We start from the raw sequence: 22429 nt of genomic DNA, 5'->3' as shown, positions 1-22429 counted from the left end.
AAGATATTTAGCTTTGATGAAGTCCAATTTATCAATTTTCTTTTACGGATCATACTTTTGATGTCAAGTTTAAAACTCTTTGCCTCACCATAGATAGCAAAGATTTTCTCCTGTGTTTCTTTTCTAAAGTTCTTTTATTGTTTTATACTTTACATTTAAGTCCATGATCTATTTTGAGTTAATTTCTGTATAAGGTGTGAGACTAGATCAAGGTTCATTTTTTTGCCTATGGATGTCCAAGTTCTCCACCTACATCTGTTGAAAAGGCTTTCTCCCACTTAATTTCTTTTGCATCTTTGTCAAAAATCAGTTGAGAATAGTTGTGTGGGTCTATTTCTGGGTTTTCTATTCCATTCTACTGATTTATGTATTTATCCTTCCCTCCACCAATACCACAGTCTTGATTATTGTAGCTATATAGTAAGTCTTAAAATTGGGTAGACTGATTCCTTCCACTTTATTATTCTCTTTTCAAAACTGTCTACTTTTTCTAGTTCCCTTGTCTTTCCATACAAATTTTAGAATAATCTTGTCTGTGACTACATAAAATCACACTGGGATTTTGATAGGAATTATGTTCCACCCTCTGTGGTTTGCATATGTACACAAATGATATCTTTACCATGTTATGTTTTGCAATCTGTGAACATGGTAGGTCTCTACATTTACTTAGATTTTTTACTTCTTTCATCAGCATTGTATAGTTTTTAGCATAAAAGTCCTATAAATGTATTTTAGGTTTACAACTAAATATTCAATTTCTCTGTGAGCAAGTGTAAATGGTACTTTCAATTTCAGTGTCTACATATTCACTTTTAGTGTACAAAACCATGGGTTTGTTGTAGATCCTTTAGAATTTTCTATATAGACAAACATGTCAACTGTAAAGAGGAACAGTTTGAGTCTTCTGTTCTGTATGCCTTTTATTTCCTTTTCTGTATTGCACTAGCTAGAACTTCTAGCACTAATTTGAGTAAGTGGTGAATTCTTGCATTCCAGGTAAGTATTCCATTTTTTCACCATTAAGTGTAATGTTAATATAGATTTTTAAAAAAGAGATATCCTTGGGGTGCCTTGGTGGCTCAGTCGCTTAAGCGTCCGACTCTTGATTTGGGCTCAGGTCATGATCTCACAGCTTGTAAGATTAAGCCCCACATCAGGCTCTGTGCTGATGGCGTGGAGCCTGCTTGGGACTTTTCTCCATCTCTCTCTGCTCCTTCCCTATTCATGTTCTCTCTTTCTTTCTCTCTCTCAAAATAAATAAACATTAAAAAAAAAGAGAGAGATTCTTTCTGAAGTTGAGGAAATTCCTCTTTATTCCTAATTTTCTTAGTTTTTAACATGAATGGGTATGAATTTTGTCAAATGCCTTTTCTGTATCAACTGATGTAGTCCTGTGTTTTGTTTTGTTTTTCTCTTTAGCCTTTAAATATGGTGAATTACATTGATTTTCTACTATTGAACTAGCCTTTGTATTACTGGAATAAACTCCATTTGGCCATGGCATCTAATTCTTTTTTATATATTACTGTATTCTATTTGCTATTATTTTGCTAAAGATTTTTGTGATTATATTCATCAGGGATATTGGTCTGTAGTTTTCTTTGTTTATACCATCTCTTCCTGGTTTTGATATCAGAGTAATACTAGCTTCATAAACTGAATTGGGAAGTGTTCCTTTCAATTTTTTGAAAAAGATTGTGTAGAATTAGTGTTATTTCTTCTTTAAACACTTGATAGAATTCCCCAGTGAGACAATCTTGCCCTGAAATACTTTTTCTTGGGAGTTTTAAAATAGTAAGTTTAATTTCCTTAACAGTTCATAGGGTTAAATTAGTTCATATTGCATGAGTTGTAATACTTTTTTTTTTGAGGAATTGTCCCATTTTAACTACACTGCCAAATGTATGTCTATACAGTTGTTTACAGTATTACTCTATCTTTATATAGTTATGTCTGCAAGGTCTATAGTAATATTTGTTGTTTCACTCTTGATATTGGTAATTTGTGTTTCTTTCTGTTAGTCTTTTTAAAGGTTTGTAATTTTACTGATCTTTTCAAAGAAACAGGCCTTTGTTTCATTGGTTTGTTCCACTATTTTTTTTTTTTTTATTTCTTAATGTTTTTCTTTATTTTTGAGAGAGAGAGAGAGACAGAGCATGAGCAGGGAAGGGTTAGACAGAGAGGGAGACACAGAATCTGAAGCAGGCTCCAGGCTCCAAGCTTGTCAGCGCAGAGCCCAATGCGGGGCTCAAACTCACAGACTGCGAGATCATGACCTGAGCTGAAGTTGGATACTCAACCTACTGAGCCACTCCGGTGCCCCAGTTCCACTGTTCTATTTTCAATTTCATGGATTTCTGCTCCTACCTATATTATTTCTTATGTTTGCTTTGGGCTCATTTTACTCTTTTCCACCCCTGGATTATCAAGGTGGGAACCTTGATTATCTCTTTTCTAATAATGTATGCTTTTAGTGCTAAAAATTTCCCTGTCAGCATTGCTTTAGCTATGTCCCACAAATGTGGACAATTTATTGTATTTCCATTTTCATTACATTCAATGTAATTTTTTATTTCCCTTGTGACTTCTCTTTGACCAATGGATTATTTGTAAGTACACTGTTTAGTTTCTGAATATTTGGAGATTTTCCTGTTACTGATTTCTAGTTTGATTTTGTTGTGGCCAGAGAACACTCATATATTATTTCAGTTCTTCTTCTTTCTTTTAATTTTTAAAAATGTTTTTATTTATTTGTCGGGGGGGGGGGGCAGAGGCAGAGAGAGAGGGAGACACAAAATTCAAAGTAGGCTCCAGGCTCTGTGCTGTCAACACAGAGCTGGAAGCGGGGCTCAAATCCACAAACTGTGAGATCATGACATGAGCCCAAATCCAAGGTTTAACCGACTGGGCCACCCAGGCACTCTGATTTCAATTCTTCTAAATTTGTCAAAATTTACTTTATGGCCCAAGATAGAACCTATGTATGTTCCATGAACACTTGAAAATGTGTATTTTCTTGGGTGGAATATTCTATAAATGTCAGTTAGATCCTATTGGTTCACAGTTAAGTCCTTCTGTATACTTGTAAGATTTTCTGTCTTGTTTTACCAGTTGTTGAAAGGGGTGTTGAAGTCTCCAACTGCATTGTGGTTTGGCCTAATTTCTTTTTTCTGCTATATCAGTTTTATGTCACATATTTTGTACAATGTTGTTTGGTATATACACATTTACGATTGTTATGTCTTCTTGCTACAGATTCATTTATCATTACATAATGTCCTTCCCTGTCTTTGCCAAATTCTCCTCTTAGGTCTACTCTATCTGATATTAACATAGCCACTCCTGGTTTAATTAATTTTTGCATGATAAATCATTTTCACCCTCTTACTTTCAATTTGCCTATACTGCAACATTAAAAAAAATTTTTTTAACATTCATTTACTATTGAGAGGCAGAGAGAGACAGAGTGTGAGTGGGTGAGGGGCAGGGAGAGAGGGAGACACAGAATCCGAAGCAGGCTCCAGGCTCTGAGCTGTCAGCACAGAGCCCGACACGGGGCTCGAACCCAGAAACTGCAAGATCATGACCTGAGCCGAAGTAGGACGCTGAACAGACTGACCCACCCAGGCGCGCTTTAAATTGAGTTTCTCATAGACAAAGTAGTCATCTGCTCATCTGTTAATTGGAATGTTCAGTTCATTAACATAAGATGTAATTATTGCTATGTTAGGAAGTTGCCATTTTTTTCTTTTCTGATTGCTTCTCCCGATTTTTGCCTGTTTTCTTTTTTATCCCTTCTACAGGTTAGAATTCTATTTTATCTACAGTGATTTTGAGTTTATATATTTGTATAGCTTCTCAGTTGTTGCTATATGTATTGCATTATAAACGCATTACTCAACATGGTCTACTGGTGTCATTTTACCAGTTCAAGAGAAGTATAGAAACCTCACCTCTCTTTATCCTTCCCCATTTATAATTATCTTAAATATTTCCCCTACATATATTTAGAACATCAGACAGCATCATAACTTTTCCTTCAACCATTAAACACAATTCAGAGAACTGAATTGTGAAAGCTAGTTCAATTTGCACATATTTTGTTCACATGCTCTTTCATCTTTCTTTATGTTCCAAGATTTATCATTTCCTTTCCACTTGAATAACTCCTTTTAGCCATTCTTTTAGGGTAGGTTGCTGGTGACAAATTCTCTTAGTTTTCCTTCATCTGAGAATGTCCAAACTTCCCCTTTATTCCTGAAGAATATTTTCACTGGGTATACTATTCAGAGTTAACAGTTCTTTTCTTTCAAACCCTAAAAAATACTGTACCACTCCCTATGGCTTCCATGGTGGACAAGAAATCTATTGTCAATCAAATCGTTTTCCCCCCTTAGGTAAGCTATCACTTTTCTTTTGCCACTTTCAATATTTTTATTATTTTTTTTTTAGTTTTCAGAAGTTTAATTTTTTTTTCACATTTATCCTGTTCAAGGTTCACTCTATTTCTTGTCTCTGACCAAAGTTTGAGAAGTTTTCAGCTGTTTTTCATTAAGTGCTTTCTCGGCTCCTTCTGGGATTTTGATGACACAATATTAGACCTTTTTTTACAGTCCCACAGGTTCCTGAGGCCCTGTCCATTTCTCTCAGTCTATTTTCCCGGTTACTCAAATTGAGTAATTTGTATTGTCCTTTTCTTTTCACTTTTAGTTATTTATACTTTTCAATTCTAGAATTTCCATTTGGTTTCTGTCTCTGGGAAGGTTCCTTATCTGTATATCCATTGAGGCCATACTTTAGTTTCTTATACATATTTTCCTTTCATTGCTTGAATGCACTAATAACAGCTACTCTGAAGTATTTGACAGCTAAATCCAATATCTGTGTCCCCTGGAGTTAATTTCTACTGAGTGTCTTTTACCCTGAGTATAAATTACTGTTTATAATTTCATGTTTTTATAACAGGGTTATAATTTTCTGTTTATTTGTATGTCTGGTAATTTTGGTTAAAAGCTGGTTATTGTGGATAATATGTTGTAGTAAGTTTTCATTCTGTTATATTCTAAAAATTTGTTATTGGTATTATTATAGCAGGCATTCTGGGGGGAGAGCAGGCCTAAATTGCAAATTTTTTATTTCCTGTGTTGTGTAACAGTATATGTCTCTGCTTATTTTTCAGCTTATAGCAGCAGCATGCTTCTTTTTTTTTTTTTGTAAGCCTGGTCTAGAGCATCTCACCTGCACATTTACAGTTTAGTCACTGGTCAAGGATCTAGGCGGAATTTGGCTCAGATTTTGGGGCTCACCTCCTCTACAGTCCTTTTGCTTCTGGGGTTTCCCTTTTAAATTTTCAGCCGCTCTCCACTACCAAACCCTGTCCTCTGACACTTCAGTTGCCATCCAAGCTGGACATAAATTGAGGAATGCACTCAGTCAAAAAGCAAATTTGCACATCTCACACAGTGCACTTCTGTCATTCAGGGGTAGACTCTTCTCTGGACTCTGCCAGTTTTATGTGTTAGGTCCCCCTAAGTCTCCTCTATATGCATGTGTATTTTAGCAGTCATGCAAAGGTTTGGGCAGAATTTATGTTCATATTTTGGTTTCACCCCTCATGGCACTCTCTCACTTCCAGGATTTCTGCTCTTAAATTTCCAGCTGCTTTACCAGCCCTGAACTCTGTCCTCTGTCTATTTTGAGCCAGTATGGCTGTGGTTTTTTGCCTTTGGAACTGGTGGATGCTGTGGGGCTGGGAAAGACTTTCAGGCAAAGACCACAAAATCATAATTTTTATCCATTGCAGTTGAAGTATTTTAAGGGTAAATTCTCCTCTAGTTTTTGCCTGCTTTTCTTCACTTTTCAGTGTCTTCAAATAGTTGTTCTTTGGTTTATATTTTGTTCAGATTTTATAGTTGTTAATTTTGTTATATTTTATAGTGGAATAACCAGCCTGACAAATTAAGTTGAACTCTGGAAGCAGGACTCACACATATATATTTAAGAGAACATTTATAAGAAAATTCTTTACTCAATTTTTTTGTGGTCACAAGGATTTGCATAATCTAAATGTCCTTAACTAGGGAAATGGATATGTTAAATGTTTTAAACAGACACTCTGGAACACTAAACAGACATCAGAGGCAAATAAGCCTAGATCCTAGGGGTGCAGTACTGAATAAAACAGATCAAGTCCTTGCTGTCTTGGAACTTACATTCTAGTGTGAAGAAATACGCACTAATCATATAAACAAATAAATATGCAATTTAAAAGGTGATGATAAGTTCCTTGAAGAAAAACTAAGTGTGGTATGGCAGTAGAGAGGGGGACTATAAAAACTGACTTTTCAACAGAGATTTGAATGAAGTGCCTAAGTGAGCCAGGTAGATATCATGGAAATAACATTCCGCATAGATGCACAATGACCCGGAGGCAGGGAGGCATGCTGAGAATATTCAAGAAATAGCAAGATAGACGGTATTTCTGAAAAGGCATCAGTAAAGGGAGTGAATGTTAGATAACTGGAATCCAGAAAACACAGGGCCTCTTAGGAAACAGTAAGAATTCTGGACTATGTTATGAGTGAGATGGGAAGCCATTAGAGCATCTGAAGAGGAGGAAGAGTGAGTTAAAGGTACATATAGCAACATGCACAGCACTTAAAAGCACTGTGGTGAGAAAAGATTTATAGGAAAATATCATTTATGTTCACTCCTGAGCATTGCTGCAAAAGTCCCCTCAATGCAAATATCATACCCAATGATGAAATACTGAAAGCTTTTCTTTCAAGTTTAAGAATGAGATAAGGACTTCCACCAACATCACTTCCCCTGAACATAGTAAGAGACCTTCTGGGTTGTTCACAGCATTATTTGCAGGGACCACAAGCTGGATGTTAGGCAGTTCACCAACCTTGTTTGTCTTCCCCCTGAGCACACAATAGGAGTACACTTTCTCACCAACTACAGAGTTCTACATGGAGAACTCTACAAGGAGACTTGTTTTGGCCAATTACATAGGGGCAAAAAGGGCTGAAACTTTGGGTGCCAGGGAGTGATTTCCCTCGTTCCCTTTTCTTTCCTAGTGATTTTGGAAGCATGCATTGCATTAGCTAGGGTTCCTGAATGACTATGAACAGTCCCTGCCTCTAGCAATAGTAAGAAATTATCTTCTGTGGAGTTAAGACATTAACATTCTGGATTTTAATTTCCTGCAGCATGGCACAGCCCATTCTGATTGATATACAACTCAAATTTACCTAAACAATTGAATTAATCAATCATGGTTTACAATCGTAATTTACTTACAGAACAGGATACTTCTATAGTAATAACAGTGAATGAAATTCATTTGTACTCGACAACATGGATGAGTCCCATAAACTTAATGTTGAGTGAAAAAGCCAGACACATGAAAATACATACTATTTAGGTGTACACGCTTTAAAAAGGGTCTGAGCACCCAATTCCACCATGGGAGAAAGCCCCCACACCAATAAACAATTCTCTGAGACACCAGCAGGATGTTCTACAACTCATCGTAATTCTAACACTAACTGCCCTGAGACAGCATTAGATTCCACAGACTCAGCGCTCAGTCCTACATGACTGCTCTCCTCCCGCACTTCAAATGCTAGTCCCAAGTCCAAGTTGTCACAGAACTTGGAAAAAGTTTATTTACATTTGCCAGCTTATTATAAAAGGACATAGTAAAGAATACAGCTGAACGTCCAGGTGGAAAAGATGCACAGGGCAACCCCTCAATCCCAGGTGATTTGGGGGCATTCCAAAAGTCATCTCATTAACCTAACAAAAGACCGGTTCCAGCTCTCATCACTTAGGAAACCCCAAGGGTTTTAGAAGCTCTGTGCTAGAAATGGGAGGACCAAATATGTATTCGTTATTATAAATCACAATATCACAATGCTTAACCAGTAAGACCACAAAGGAATGCAAGGAAATTGTCACGAGAGTCAGGATGGTGGTAACTCTGTATGGTTGAGAGAAACAAGTGGTTGATGTTTGGGAGGTAGCATAAAAGGTTTTTTGGGGGCGGAGGCTTTCTCAATTTGGATGGTGGTTGCAATGGGGCTGGCCTATGATAAAACCATGGGTCAAACATTTTGGTTTCATTTACTTTTCCATATGGGTATGTGTTTTGCTTATGTTTCCGATGTGTTCAACTAAGAATAATTTTAAAAAAGATCAATAGTTGCTGTAACAACGAACCCTCAAGTGTGTAATGGTTCATCTATAAAGAAAATGACTTCTCACTCAGGTGAAGTCCCAAACAGGTGGCTCTCCTCCAAGTGTTGTTCAGGGATCTATGCTCCCTCCATCTTTTGGCTCCATCATGTTTGACATGTACCTTTCAAGGTCATATGGGCAAATGCACCAAGTTGGCCAAAGTGGATTGACATGGGGACTAATGTGCAGCAAAATATAAGGACCCAAGTATGCAAGTAGCATACCTTAGTTCCACTACCATCCAACTGGCCAAATTCAATCACGTAGCCACACGAAAGTATAAGGGGAGCTGGAAAACAGAGTCCAGCTAATTTCCCAGGAAGAAGAAAATGGGTGTGAGGAACAGCTGCCAAGTCCCTGCCACAACATATATACACCAAAACCATGCACGTTGCTAACATACGTATCTAGGGACACACAACAAACATATTGTGGGAGTGAGGAAAAAAGAGCAAATAAGTAATAAAGGAAACAAATAACAGAACAGGAGAGAGGGCTTTCATGGGCCAATCCAAAACAGGGCCACAAATTTAGGAGGATTAACTCAATTCTCAGCATCAACCTATGTGGCAACAAAAAAACACAAAAAAAGTCCAGCAGCCACGGTGCCAGCAGTGCCATCCTAACCAGACTCTCTGAAGTGTGACCTTAGGTTTTGCAGTTGGTCCGTGTTTGTTTTCTAAGCCTCACTCCCCGGACTTCTCATGAGTTCTGTGAATTACTTAACTGATATCCTCCCAGTACATTTTTTTCTTAACCACACTTTGTTATAGTGTCACAGAGTAAGTTGTATTTTGCCTGTTGAACCTCCGTCCCATGTTGAACTTGAGCCATTACAGTGGGAATCCTTACTTTGTCCTTGGCCTCAAGGGGAACGCTGCTACAGAAAGCCCAACATCTAGACAAACCTGCTCTCCAGCAGCAACAGCCAAGCAGCAGGAAGATGCCCCTTGGCTCCCAAACCTCAGATGAGCGCATCTAATTGGTGGAACATAGTTTTTACTCAGAACCCCAGCTCCAGGGATTTTAATTTCTCCAGGTAGCAAAGAATTTGAAGCAACCAAGTGAATGGATACATTTACTCTGGTGGATGTATACCCTGAACACTCCACGGTGACCCACCGCTGACAGAAGCAACAAAGTATGCATAAGAGCAGCTACTGGAGTGTATCCCTTATTTTCCTATTTTCTTAGGGCTCCTGGCCTCTACAGATCTCCCTCCACCCCCACTCCCCACCCCCTTACACACACTCTTTGTGTTGCTGCAGCTGGGAGTCTGCAAAGTCTATTCCCCAGAATCTACTGCCAGCTGGTTCCATTAGTTCCTGTCAATGGGATGTCCTAAAGGGAACCTGAAAGTGAGAGGGGAGGAAGGCCCTTTGTCCCTGTTTTCCAGCTGCTGTCTCATTACTTCAGCTGCAGGCAGCTGGCTCCAGCTATTAGCTGCTTCTGCACTCAGCAGCAGCTTTGCCGCATTTGTCAGATTGTAGAAGCAGACAGGCAGTCACTCCCTTCCTCAGAGGTCCAAGCACTAGGTATGTAGAAGGAGCTTCCCCCACAAAGATGTGAGTATCAGTCAAAAGGGGGTCTTTCTCTGAGCTCCTAATTTCTGGTGATTACACCACTTTTGTTTGTTTTCCCAGGACTTGGGATGCTCTCGGAATTCTCCAGTTAATTTTTGAATTACATCAGCAACTTCGACCTATTCTTTCATCCTTCCAACACTTGGAATCAATTCTCAATAAATGCCCTTTACTTGAAATGCTTTGCATTTTCCCGACAGGGCTCCGATTGATACGTGAATGGATACTAAAAACAGAGCTGAGGGAGGGAGGGAAAGTAAGAATACATTGTCAGTAATACTCTATATAAATAAAGCAGTTCACATTTTCTTTTTTTTTAATTTTTTTAACGTTTTTTTAATTTATTTTTGAGACAGAGAGAGACAGAGCATGAGTGGGGGAGGGTAAGAGAGAGAGAGGGAGACACAGAATCCGAAACAGGCTCCAGGCTCTGCACTGTCAGCACAGAGCCCGACGCGGGAATCAAACTCAGGACCGTGAGATCATGACCTGAGCCGAAGTTGGATGCTCAACCGACTGAGCCACCCAGGCACCCCACAGTTCACGTTTTCTAAGAATATGTACATAAGAAAGAAGATGTTAAATGAGTTTTTCAGTCGTCTAAGACCTTTGGATAATACACCAAGACTGAAGACCATAGGTAATAGGCACTGACACATTCTAAATAAAGATACTGGATACATCCACATAGGATTTATTCTAAGAAAATAAAGCTGATCCAGAGACCATCAAACTTTCTACTGTATATGAAGTGAGAAATGAAAGATGCATTGATGGGAATTTTTTTAGGAATAGAGAACTTTTCCCCCCTGAAAGGCATCCTAAATCAAGTGAGGAGGGCTCTAATAGAACCATTTATAGTAGTTCTGTGTCTCCACGAGGGGGACAAGCTTTACATTCATTCAGATTACATTCTCGAGCTAGAGGCTTGCCACACTCAGGAACTTAATAGAGCCATCTGTATATGGCCACTGAGGTGGGGCCTGGGGCAGAGGCCTCTTGGGAGTTAATACAACCTGAATCACTTATGAGGGTTTGGAGCCATATGCATATAGAGATTGGTGCTTCTCACATGGAGAAGTCAGTCAGGCTGGCTGAGGCAAGCAAGGGGAGAGGGGTCAGCTGCCGACTGCGCTGCACTGCCAGTGTTGGTGGGAAAAATATGCATGAGTTTCTGGTGGGCTCCCTGAAAGGGAACCAATCTTGAAGTGTTTGTTGGAAACTGTCCCAGGTCCCCTCCCCCTGTGCCAGGGATAGGGATGTTAGCATTAGGAGGCTATGGATTCATGGACAGGGGCAGAAGCTGAAGAGCTGAGGGGGAGTGTGGGCTGTGTATAATAAGCAGCAAAGCCAGCCAGTGCACAAGTCCCTACTGGGGGGCTCCAAAGAACCCCAATACCCCACATGAGAGCCAACATTTAAAGAAGTGCCTGTCTTAGTAGAGCACACTGATGGTGTTTACCTTTTTCTCCTCTAGTGTGTCCTCCCCATCCCAATCCTAAGTGACAGAGGAGGTAACGAATGAAATAAAGACCATGCTTCCCCACCCCACTGGGCTGGAGGAAGAACAGCTTCAAACTGGGTAAGTTGCTAATAGATCACTGAGGTGTGGGAAGGGGTGTGGGAGACAAATATATTTAAAAATGTTAATATTTTAGGGGCACCTGACGGCTCAGTTGGTAGAGCATGTGACTCTTAATCTCAGGGTCTTGAGTTCAAGCTCCACACTGGGTATGAAGCCTACTTAATATAAAATTCAAAAAAATAAAGATAGAAAAGAAAATGTTAATATTTTAAATTGGCCTCAATTATGTTGTAGGGAATAATGAAACATATTTATACCAGAGTATTAATAACATAGGACCCTTGAAGTAAAGCCAAAAAGGTAGGGGCTGTGGCAATCAACAAGACTCGCAAGAAGTGTAACAGTAAGTAGGGTGTCCCCGACTAATCAAGAACACATCATCTTGTAACCATTAGAATCAAGACACCAAGAGCAACAAAGACCTAAAACTTAACATCCTTGAATTCCTAAACCACTGACAGCAGCCATCTACCTTCAGGTTTCTAAGTATAGTAGAAGAAAAAAATCTAATTTGTTTAGGACATTCTTCAGTGGGATTTTTTTTTCTGGTCACAATCAAAATGCAACTGATAAAATGAGTATCTCAACTTCCTCACGTGGACGTTTTTTTCTCAATTAAGATTCAAAGTTATAGGATAGGTAGGAGTGTTGACTGGCATCTGGTAAGATAATTACATGTTTGAAGCACCCTGAGGGAAACAAAAAAAGGTTTTGTGGTCAAGAGCAAGGTGGACAGGATGCCCAGAAAAGATATATTAGCCAGAGTACATAATACTAACTTCTGTAACCTTCCCAAAGCTCAGTAACTTAATGCAATAGAGGTTTATTTTTGTTGAAAAGTCCAATGTGGATGTTCTTGGTCAAGCAGATTTCCTCCAAGCAATTGACTCCACAGTCTTTAAAACATATGCTTCAAGCTCACCCAGGAAGGCAGAAGAGGGGATGGGAGAATGTGAAGAAGGCTCATCCACTCTTTAATTGCCTTGGTCTGGTAGTAAAGCATTACTCCTACTTACTTTCCATTGGCGAAGACAATAGCCCCGCCTTGATGCAAGGAGCTAGGAAACATAGTTAACTATGTGTCCATAAAAAGGACATTTTGGTGAGCATCTAGCCAGTTTCTTCCAAAGAAGAAACGGGGATTTGGTGTGAAGATCTGGAAGACGAAAATGAGCTCATCACAAAAAGTACTGTAAAAAGATAGAGCAGTATGTGTAAAGACCCAGCAGGAATGGCTTGGAATGCAAGAGGAATGAAAAGAAAGCGTGCGTGGCTGGAGTCTTGTGAGGAAGGAGTGGGTTAAGATGCAGTTGGAGAGCAAGGCCTGAGCAAGATCACACAGGGCCTGGGAGCGAGTCTGTCTTTTGTTCTCAGAGCACTGAGAACCCAGTGATTGAAGGATTTTAAGCAGAGAAATGACATATCTGATTTACATTTTAAAAACATCACTTGGCTGTGTGGGAAACAAATTGCTTTGGGGGCAGGAGTGATGGAATTAGACCAATAAGGCAATTGCTACAGTAGTTGAATATCCTAGAAACAGGTGGCCAGTCTGAGAAGTCATCTGGGAAGGAGGGCCACCTGGGGATAAAAAAAACACTATTGTGGGTCTCTATGAAAAGCTGTAAAGGGCTCTGTGCATTTATGTAAATGGCTGAGTGTTTGGAGCTAAGCTGTGTCTCTGCCAAGATCATGTTGTTTCCTTTGGAACCGTGTTCCGTAGGACTGTGTTACAGGAACAAGAGCTGGAGCACACCAAAAACTGCAGCAGCAAGAAACCTCTCAAAGGCATGCTGAACAAGCACAAGACACAGACTGCCATCCAAACCCAAGCTTATTCTTGTCTCTCACCACCCCTCCAAAGCATTTTCATTTGGGGACACTCTTTCCCTGCTGTGGAGGTAAGCTGCAGCAAGCCTGTGACTTTTCAGCTTATTCTTAGTTAACGGTCTTACGCGATCTCAAGCAATTAGAATATCTAACCCTAGGTAACTGTAAATAATGTGCACCCACTTGGAGCTTTAACCACCTTCCCCTCCCAGCTCTGCCCCATCTACTATGTCTCAATGAGCCTGAGCTGGGGAGAAGAGGAATAATAGGAATAATCTGTGTGTTCTCTGCTCTTCTCACCTCCTCTTCATCTCAAGCAATTAGGATATCTAACCCTAGGTAACAATAAATAATGTGCACCCACTGGAGCTTTAACCGTCTTCCCCTCCCAGCTCTGCCCCACTTACTATGTCTCAAGGAGGCTGAGTTGGGGAAGAGACTAATCTGTGTGCTCTCGGCTCTTCTCACCTCCTCTCTACCTAATAGCTGCAGAGAAGGAAGGGTTGAGAAAGGGGATAAAGTTCCTGCTGGACTAGGCGATTCTGTGCCTGAGGGGCTTGGCAGATATTTACTTATTTATTCAAATTTTTAAATGTTTATTTTTGAGGGAGAAACACACAGAGACAAGCAGGGGAGGGGCAGAGAAAGGGAGACACAGAATCCGAAGCAGGCTCCAGGCTCCGAGCTGTCAGCACAGAGACTGATGCAAGGCTCAAGCTCACGAATACTGAGATCATGACCTGAGCCGCAGTCAGCCGTTTAACCGACTGAGCCACCCAGCCACCCAGCCACCCAGGTGGCTGAGATACCCAGCCACCCAGGTATCTGGGTATCCGGATACTTAAAGGGGATATCCCAGCTATCCCCTTGACCCTGGAGGGGTCACATATTAGGGGGTGGAGCATTAGTGGGTGGTCTCCAGCAACTCCCTCAGCCCACATGGCATACACCTACCTTCTTTGCGCTGAGGTCTCCTTGCCTCCTCAAATGGTCCTACTGGACAGGGCCCAAGACCACCCCATGCTTCCCTCTCTCTTGCAAGGTGCACAGGATGCACATGCATCGCTTGCTACGGCAACTTCTGGGAACACAGGCCTGCAAAAGCTGCAGCACTCCCCTGGCCCCACCACTGAAGCAGTCAGTGAGCTCTGCTTGCCCTCTGCATTCCCAGGGCAGGAGTCAGACTCCAAGTTCATCATTCCTCAGCAGGCCCAAAGAATAAATACCTCAAGCTTCCTGAATGGTCCCAGTGGAGTCCACAGTCAGAGCTGAGGTGACGGGGCGGGTCCTGACAGTCCAGCTGTGCTGTCTCACAATAAGCTCTCTACACAGCAATCCTGCATGGTCTCTTCCCACACATCCTCTTTCTGACCCTGAACCAAAAGCATGCAATTAATACCACCAGCAAGCATACTCTATTTCCCCCATTTGTTCATTCCCTCTTACTCTCTTAAGGATATTCATGTTCTCCTCACCTCACAACTCCAACCTGTTCACTGCTATTCTCAACCCTACTTCCTGCTTCACTGTGAAAAACCAAAGCAATCAGAATAGCACTTCTCAAACCCTATCCTGATCTTCTGAATCAGAAATTGGGGGAGGACTTGGCAATCTGCATTATACTAAGACTTCCAGGTGATTCTAACACTGCCTTGGGTGGTACAGCAACCCCTACCACTTATCTCTTACTACTCTTGCCTTTCCTTTAATGTGTTCTCAAATTATTCCTTAAACTAGTTTGTTCTTTGAAGACCTAGCATGCTGTTATTTCTTAAGAAAATATACACTGTTGTCTCTTTTCAGTCTAGGCTTTCAACATTAAACACTGAAGCCCAGGAACTTGGGCTTGCATAAGAGCTTCTCCTGAAGCTGATGATGGAGCTGGGAGGCCCCAGTTCAGGCTCAGGGGAGTCCTGCTTTCAGAATCAGAGCAACTGATGGAGACACTAGTGGGGCTGGGCTGAGTTATGGGAGGCCCAAGGCCTGAATCAGACCCAAAGAGAGATTTACTCGGGTGGGTGGAACAGGACTAGGCAAAGGAAGAATCCAAATTCTTTTCTGGGAGAAAAACAGAAAAAGGAGAAAGGTGTCCCAGCTGTCCTGCTGAGCATAATGAAAACAGGGAAAATTAACCAAGATTTAGGAATATAAACATTCGGGAAATAATACAGACAGGTAAGCTATTAGAGGTGATGTGTGTCCCACAGTGAGATGACTGCTACTCCCACACTTTCCTTGTATTTTTTAATTTATTTTGAGATAGAGAAAGCACATGCAGAGGGACAGAGAGAGAGGGAGAGAGAGAATCCCAAGAAGGCTCCATGCTGTCAGCGCAGAGCCCTACATGGGGCTCAATCTCACGAACCGTGAGATCACGACCTGAGCTAAAATCAAGAGTCAGACACATAGCCAACTGAGCCACCCAAGCGCCCTTCCTTGGATTTGATGGCCTGCCTCCCCTTTACCCCAGGAAGCTCCTGCCCTATGGAGCTTTTATAATCGTCATTTCCCCAGTAATCTACAGTGAATCCTGACAAGCTGGAGAGGACTATGAGGGTGTCAGCCAGCTCCACTCACCAGCCTCACATCACCCCCACAATGGAAGTCTCTCTAGTAGGCAGTCCAAACCCCCTGGACTTCTGAAATTCATGCCATCTAGCTTCCCTGTCATTTTATCTGCAGATCTCTGGGATCTGCCCCCTCCCTCAAGAGGTTGGCACTTGTTCCATACCAACTTCTACCATCATCCTGGAGAACTTCAAAGTCCATGCAGACAAGACCTCCCCACAATACCAGAGCCCTCAGTCCATTATCTGAGGGGCAACCTGCCTCACATGCCTCTCAGGCACTGACCCATGTGGCTTTAGACTCAGCCACCGCCTAAAGCTGCTGGGCCTCGGACATTAATTACTCAAGCATTCCGATTTCTGACCATTGCCTCCCGTCTGCCCAGGTGGCCTGTTTAATGACTCCCAGTGCAACAACCCACTTATGTCTTCACTCTCCTACCTCTTCTACAAAATTCCACAGTCCAGCATAGCAATGTTACTTCTGAATAGTGTGAAATTCCTTTGCTTACTTTCAAATTGTTTTTTAAATTGAAAAAAAAAAAAATTGTTTTTAATGTTTATTTATTTTTGAGAAAGATATGTGAGCAGGGAGAGAGAGAAAGAGAGAGAGAGACAGAATCCAAAGCAGACTCCAGGCTCTGAGTTGTCAGCATAGAGCCTGACGTGGGGCTCAAACTCACAAACCGTGAGATCATGACCTGAGCCAAAGTTGGACTCAACCAACTGAGCCACCAGGTACCTATTTTTTTTTAATTTTTAAACATTTATTTATTTTTGAGAGAGAGTGTTTTTTGTTTTGTTTTTTTTTTTTAATTTTTAATGTTTAAGTTTTTTGTATTTTTTTAACATTTACTTATGTTCACTTTCCTTTCATTTCCACTATATGGCAAAGTTCCAACTCTGGATGATCCCTTAGTACTCATTTTTCCCACAGCTACACCTAGACTCCTGAGTAGGCAGAGATAACTACACCACTGGGCTGGCTGGTGGAACCATAAAGTCATGAATAATCCCATATGAACTCACACAGGCCCTCAGTGTTATTCAGTAATCTGTACGCCACTGCAATCTGACTTCACTCTAAATTTTTTTTTAATGTTTGAGAGAGACACAATGGATACGAGCAGGGGAAGGCAGAAGGAGAGGGAGAGAGAGTCCCAAGAGGGCCCTTCACTGTCAGCACAGAGCCTGAAGTGGGTCTCAATCTCACAAACTGTGAGATTATGACCTAAGCCTAAACCAAGAGTCAGACACTTAACTGACTGAGCCACCCAGGCCTCCGATTTTAACAGATCTTGCAACAGCATTTGACAGCTGACAACCTCTCTGTCCCTTCCTTTCGTATTGAAAGCATCCACTCTTCTGGTTTTACTCCTCCATTTCTGGCCTAACCTTCTCATCTTGTCAACCTGCACTCGTCCATTTGCCTTTGCCATCCATTAAATATTCCTCAGTTTTATTCTGAGCCATCTTCTCTTCTCACTACCTTACTCTGGATATCTTACCTATTCCTTTGACTTGAATTACCACCTCTAAACTGCTGATTCCCAAATGCTAGCCAGCTCTCTCCCGGCACTTTTACATCCCTCTTCCAAATGAACACCTAACAAGTACCTGAAACCCAACATTTTGAATGGCAGCACCAGCTCAACTATTTGCTCAAGCGAGAAACCAGAGACTCAGTTCAGATTCCTCTCTCTCACCAACCTTCAACATTTCCCCTGTTCTACCTGCTCAAGTTCTCCTATCTGCCTATTTCTTCCATTGTCCCTAGTCCTCAGTGCCTACATACTGTGCTCTGAACCTGGGTTCTTGCAACACACTACTCTCATCAGTCCCACTCAAATGGATCCTGTCATGCCTTATCACCACCTCAGCAACAAGCTCTGGGAATACAAAAATAAGTATGACTTGAGAAGACTACAGCCTAATGCACAAAGCCACCACAATGCAGTTTAGAGAGCGCAGATGAAGAAATTAATTCTGCTTTGGAAAGGGTGGAGTAGGGAACAGCGAGGCTATTTGGAAGGATGAATAAGACTCTGCCAGTCAGACAAGTATTTGGCAGAGAGAGGAGCACATGGGAAGACACTGTGCGGTATGTGTCGAATGGTTCACAGCCTAGCCTTCAAACATGTCCTCTGGCCGACAGCCTTCCTCAGAGTCTCCATCTCCTCAATGGAGGTACTGACTGGCTCAGAGCACCAGAAGCTGTGTCCCATTGGGCACTCTCCGTTTTTGCTCTTTGAAACAGATAAAGAGGCTATATCTTTATACCTGGATCCACAGCAAATACCCTCTGGGAGAGGCCAAGGGTCTACCATCCCAGTTCATCTTTTTCCAGCGCCAGCCTTCCTTGCCCATAGCCATCCCAAGACATGCTTATCTGGGCCTACTGCAAGGCAGAAACAACAGACAGACCCTTCTGCCAATGGACAGCCCAAACCCCCACCCGACCATGGCACCAACCAGTTGTTATTTATGAAGAGACCCACGTTCCTCACCATCCTCCTCCAAGCACAGCTCAGAATCTTACCAGCAATCCCTAAATACCCTGGGAAGTAAAACCTGTTGAAAGCCCTATCTTGAGCTCTCGCAGAGTCTTCCTCAATCAACAAATTCATTCTTTACTTTTCAACCTCCAACCCTACCTAGGGGAAGATTTTTAGAAAATAGTAAGGCTTACAACATATCACAGCCATAGCTACAGTTTATTAAGCACCTCCTATGTACTCAGCCCTGGCTTTAAATTTCCTCAGCAGATGGAAAATCAGAAGGGAGTAGAGATGCCAGGGCAGAAAGTCCACGTAGCTCCTGAGAGATGGAAAGAGGAGACAAACCCAGAGATGCCTTGCATTCCAAACCACCTAGTTCCCATGACATTTAGAAGATCCCTAATTCCCAAGCACTCTTGTATTTTCACAATAAACTCCTTATTCTTTAGCTAGCCCAAATGACTTTATGATCTTGGAACCAAGAAGCCTTCAACAGAGCAGGGCCGAACCAGGGGGTTTCATCACACTTCGTTCTTTGGATGGAGGAAGGGATGTACCCGTTCTTGGGTCAGAGCCTGGCTGGATACAGTCTTCAGAGTTCTGAGCCTGGAGTTCGAGACTTGCCTCCCTTTCAAGGGGGCCCCAGAGGTCACCTGCGCTTGTAGAGACATGGCTGAAGTTTCAGGCCTGTGAGTTGAGCCTTGGGACCGACCCGAGGAGGCCCAGTCTTTTCAAAGTCAAACAGGAAGAAGTGGCTGTTGGTAAGATCCTAGGGGCAGAAAAGACCTAGTAAGCTCCAAATCCTCACCCCAGTTCTTCAAAATACTTCTGTCCATGTCCCGCCCTCACTTAGAAAGCTTCCAGGGCTCTCCCATGTGTCATGCCTTCAAGAAGCAACTGTCTGTGTCTGTGCCTATGGCCTCCTTCCCGAACACTATTACTCTAAAAAAGGACCACATGAGACAAAAATAGGGAGACTTCTTGGGGCCCTCACCTTGGAGATGACTTTGAAGCCCAGTTTGGTCACAGCCCCCAGAAAAGTCCGAACATCTTCAAAACGGCTACTGACTTCAGCCACTTTCAGAAGACCCCTGAGAAGGGTAAAAAATTCTATGTAAATGCACGGACACAGGCATGTGCACATATATATGCATCCGTGTCCTGAGAGCTCCTACCCTGGCTTCAGCACTCTATTTGCCTCCTCTAGGAAGTCCCTGATGTTGGTTCCCATCAGTGAAAGGCAGAACACAGCCACATCCACAGACTCATCCTCCAGAGGCACCTGTGGAGAGTAGGAGTACTATAAAAAGCACACAATATGGGACTCAGAAATCTAACACTGAGTGCTAGTGCCAGACACCAGAATGGGCAGGCAGGGCGGAGAGAGGGAGCATTAGCGATTAGCACACAGAGGCTGGGTCTAGACACAGTTCAGATACAGAGAGGAAGAGGGGTTTACCTGGGCCATGTCACACACAGTGACCCTGGGGTCCAGAGAGGCCAAGTCAAAGCAGTGTACAGGGTTCCGGATACTTGAAGCCAGGCGGCAGTCCCCACAGCCGAAGTCAGCTACCACCAGGGACGCAGGCCTGGGAGTGGAGGGGAGGGATCACTTACTGGTCTAGTCTGAGCCATGACTGACCCACATCGCTTCTCACAGTGCCCAACCCCCATTCACCGCTGGCGAAGATCTCTGGCAATGCGGTCCACTGGCTGCAGTGGCCACTTCTTGACTTGGCTCTGGAAGCCGCGATGGTAGAGGAGAAAGGCCTCAGGGTCTTCCTGGAAGAGACGTTGTGCAGCACTGCTAGGCCCTAAGTATAGCTGTTCGTTGAGGTAACGAAATCGAGCACCATCCAGCCGTTGTGCCATGCGGGCTCGCAGAGCCCCCGCCCGATCCTCATGACTGTGTGGACTGGGGTCAGGAGGCATCTCTGTCTCCTCTGTGGAGACTGTGGCTGGAGCCTGGTCTGGTGGCTGAGGTGGCCGAAACTTATTCTTATGCCTACGTTTATTCTTTTGCCGGTTCCGCCACTGCTTGCGACTCAAGATGTGGGAGGGGTTGGCAGAAGTGGTCCCAGCGCTTGGCTGGGATAGGTCATTTGTATCTCTATTCTTCCAAGCTTTGGGACCTACAGGGAGGGAGATGGGAAAGCATATTTGGGGTAAGATCCCCTGAATTCAGAGGTTTGGCAATCATCCTGGCCATACCCCTATCCTTGAGAAAGGGACTGTTGCCTGCACGAAAGTACTTCTTATTGCCTAATCCCAAACCTAATGGTGGCAGGTAACCTCTGTCATCTATTAGGATACACTGATCCCCCTCCCTGTCCCCCACACATGTACATATCCATTAGTACCTGTTTGGTCATCATTGTCCAGGTGCTGGGCAGGGTTTGAGCGGACCTGTTTCTGGTGTTTCCTCTTCCTTTTCTCTTCTTCAGCAGAGTCACTGGCATTAAAAACCCCTTTGAGGCACTTTTTCTTCCTTTCTACTTCCTTTTTTTCAGAGTCACTGCCAGGTGGGCCCTGTTTCTGACATTTCTTCTTCCTCTTCTTCTCTACTCCAATAGAAACATTGGAAAATGAGGCCTTTTTTGAGTGTTTCTTCTTCCTTTCCACTACCTCCTCCTCAGAGTCACTGCCAGGCAGGCTAGGAGATTGCTGGGGAAGAGCTGCTGCCTCCAGGGCCCGTAACGTGGCCAAGAGCTGACGGTGCTTGGAGCCCTGGGGGAAAACAAGGGATGAAAGCAGGGGTGAGGTGAATAGAGGGCAATGGAGAATAAGAAGGGAGAGGTGGAGAGGCACGTAGATTATTCCTAGTCAACTTCACTAGCTTGTCATGAAGCCTGACAGACCGTGAACAACTTTCAAGTCACCATCTCAATCTTTGGGAGGCTGGAGAGCAGAGAAAGCATCCACCTCACTTTCTTCAAATTGCAGATGAGAAAATGGAGCTCCCCCAGGAATGTGGTAAGGCCACAAGCAACAGTTCCAACCTTCAATGTCAGGCTTTTGCCTCCAGCTGGTTATCTTTCTATAAAAGCTAGGGAGGTTTTTGAAAATGAGTAACAGGATCACACGTGTGTATTTAAGATGAGTCTAGCTGTAGATGTAGTGTAGAGAACAAACCTGAAGGCACAAGCTGCCGATGGACGGAGACCAGTGGCATGGATTAAAGCAGTGGGATGAGGGGATGAACAGGAGGGAATAAAGCAGTCCAATTCCATGTTGGAGGTTGAGTGAAAGGTAGGAAGAGCCTGAGGAAGTACAACAGCCTTCACATGTGCAAAGGCTTAAAGGAGGTCTATTGTCTGAGAGGCCTGGACTGAAGTCCTGCTGGGAAGTCCTAGGCCAGGCACTTAGCCTGGAGGTTTTCAGTACCCACTCTGCACCACTTCTTTAGAATGGTAGTGCCAATAATCCTTTATTGTCATTTACTCTTGCTCTTTGCAGTCCAATCTCCACACTGCAACCAATGACTTTCTCAAAATGCAAATCTTAAGAAATCACTCCCCTACTAAATCCATTTCATTGGCCTCTATCCTTAAAATGCGCAGAACTTCTACTCTCCTCTCCAACTTCAAAGGCATACCCTCTTACTCTCTATGCTCCATCCACACGGATCATTGTGTGTGTGACCCTAACAACAGGACATGCTTTCTTGCCTCAGGGCCTTTGCTCGTGCTTTTCCTGTCCAAGAAACCCTCTTCACTTCAGTAACTTCAGTAACTTCACTCAGTCGAATCTTCAGTTGGCCCAGGCGCAACGCCCCCCCCCCCCCCCCCCCCCACAACGGAGTGTCCCAGCGCTCGGATCCACCAGGGTAAGCTTCTCCTCCTGAAACAGCTCCCGGTGCCCCTGCAGGGTCACTCACCTTGATTTGCGAGGCTGCGGCAGGCCGAGGCCGTGCCGCTACAGGTTCGAGGCCTGTGGCTACTGGGGCCTCCTCGGCCCACTCCGGCTCTTCGAACATGCGGGTCGGGTGGGCAAAGTCGCGAGAGCCAAGCAGCTCTCCACGTGCAGCGCTGGTCTCCTGTAAACCGACCGCGCGTAGTAGCCGGAACTGAGCCGGAAACCAAAGAGTGCAAGTCTGGGTGGCTAGAGAGGCCGGCGCGG

At 43.2% G+C, this 22429-nt stretch overlaps 1 protein-coding gene across 4 annotated transcripts; it reads right to left on the bottom strand.

Moving 5' to 3' along the window:
* Window positions 1–842: 842 nt before the first annotated feature.
* Window positions 843–22410, bottom strand: RRP8 (ribosomal RNA processing 8). Of its 4 annotated transcripts, none has more exons than XR_009602200.3 (9): window positions 22188–22410; window positions 20671–21037; window positions 19989–20442; window positions 19770–19899; window positions 19486–19592; window positions 19305–19401; window positions 18868–19079; window positions 13653–14618; window positions 843–12996 (listed from the first exon to the last, which is right to left on the bottom strand). XR_009602200.3 is itself a non-coding variant. In XM_060605864.3 (7 exons), the coding sequence occupies exons 1-7, from the start codon at window positions 22284–22286 to the stop codon at window positions 18960–18962; spliced, it is 1374 nt and encodes a 457-aa protein (XP_060461847.3). In that variant the 5' UTR covers window positions 22287–22410; the 3' UTR covers window positions 16543–18959. The 4 variants fall into 4 exon arrangements, 1 of the variants encoding a protein (XP_060461847.3); XR_009602201.3 differs by having other exon boundaries at window positions 843–13731; window positions 14472–14618; XR_009602199.3 differs by having other exon boundaries at window positions 843–14618.
* Window positions 22411–22429: the final 19 nt, after the last annotated feature.

Source organism: Panthera onca, chromosome D1 (genome assembly GCF_046562875.1).
Source record: "Panthera onca isolate mPanOnc1 chromosome D1, mPanOnc1 haplotype 2, whole genome shotgun sequence".
In the NCBI taxonomy this organism is placed as follows: domain Eukaryota; kingdom Metazoa; phylum Chordata; class Mammalia; order Carnivora; family Felidae; genus Panthera; species Panthera onca.
This window is presented reverse-complemented; position numbering and strand designations above follow the sequence as displayed.

What these genes read in the sequence shown, in the direction of transcription:
- RRP8 (XM_060605864.3), bottom strand. Translation starts at nt 22,286, where the DNA reads ATGTTCGAAGAGCCGGAGTGGGCCGAGGAGGCCCCAGTAGCCACAGGC. An exon ending in CCGCAGCCTCGCAAATCAAG is followed by an intron (nt 21,038 to 22,187) that starts GTGAGTGACCCT and finishes GTTTTCCCCCAG; the next exon opens with GGCTCCAAGCACCGTCAGCT. An exon ending in GCCAGAGATCTTCGCCAGCG is followed by an intron (nt 19,900 to 19,988) that starts GTGAATGGGGGT and finishes CTCCACTCCCAG; the next exon opens with GCCTGCGTCCCTGGTGGTAG.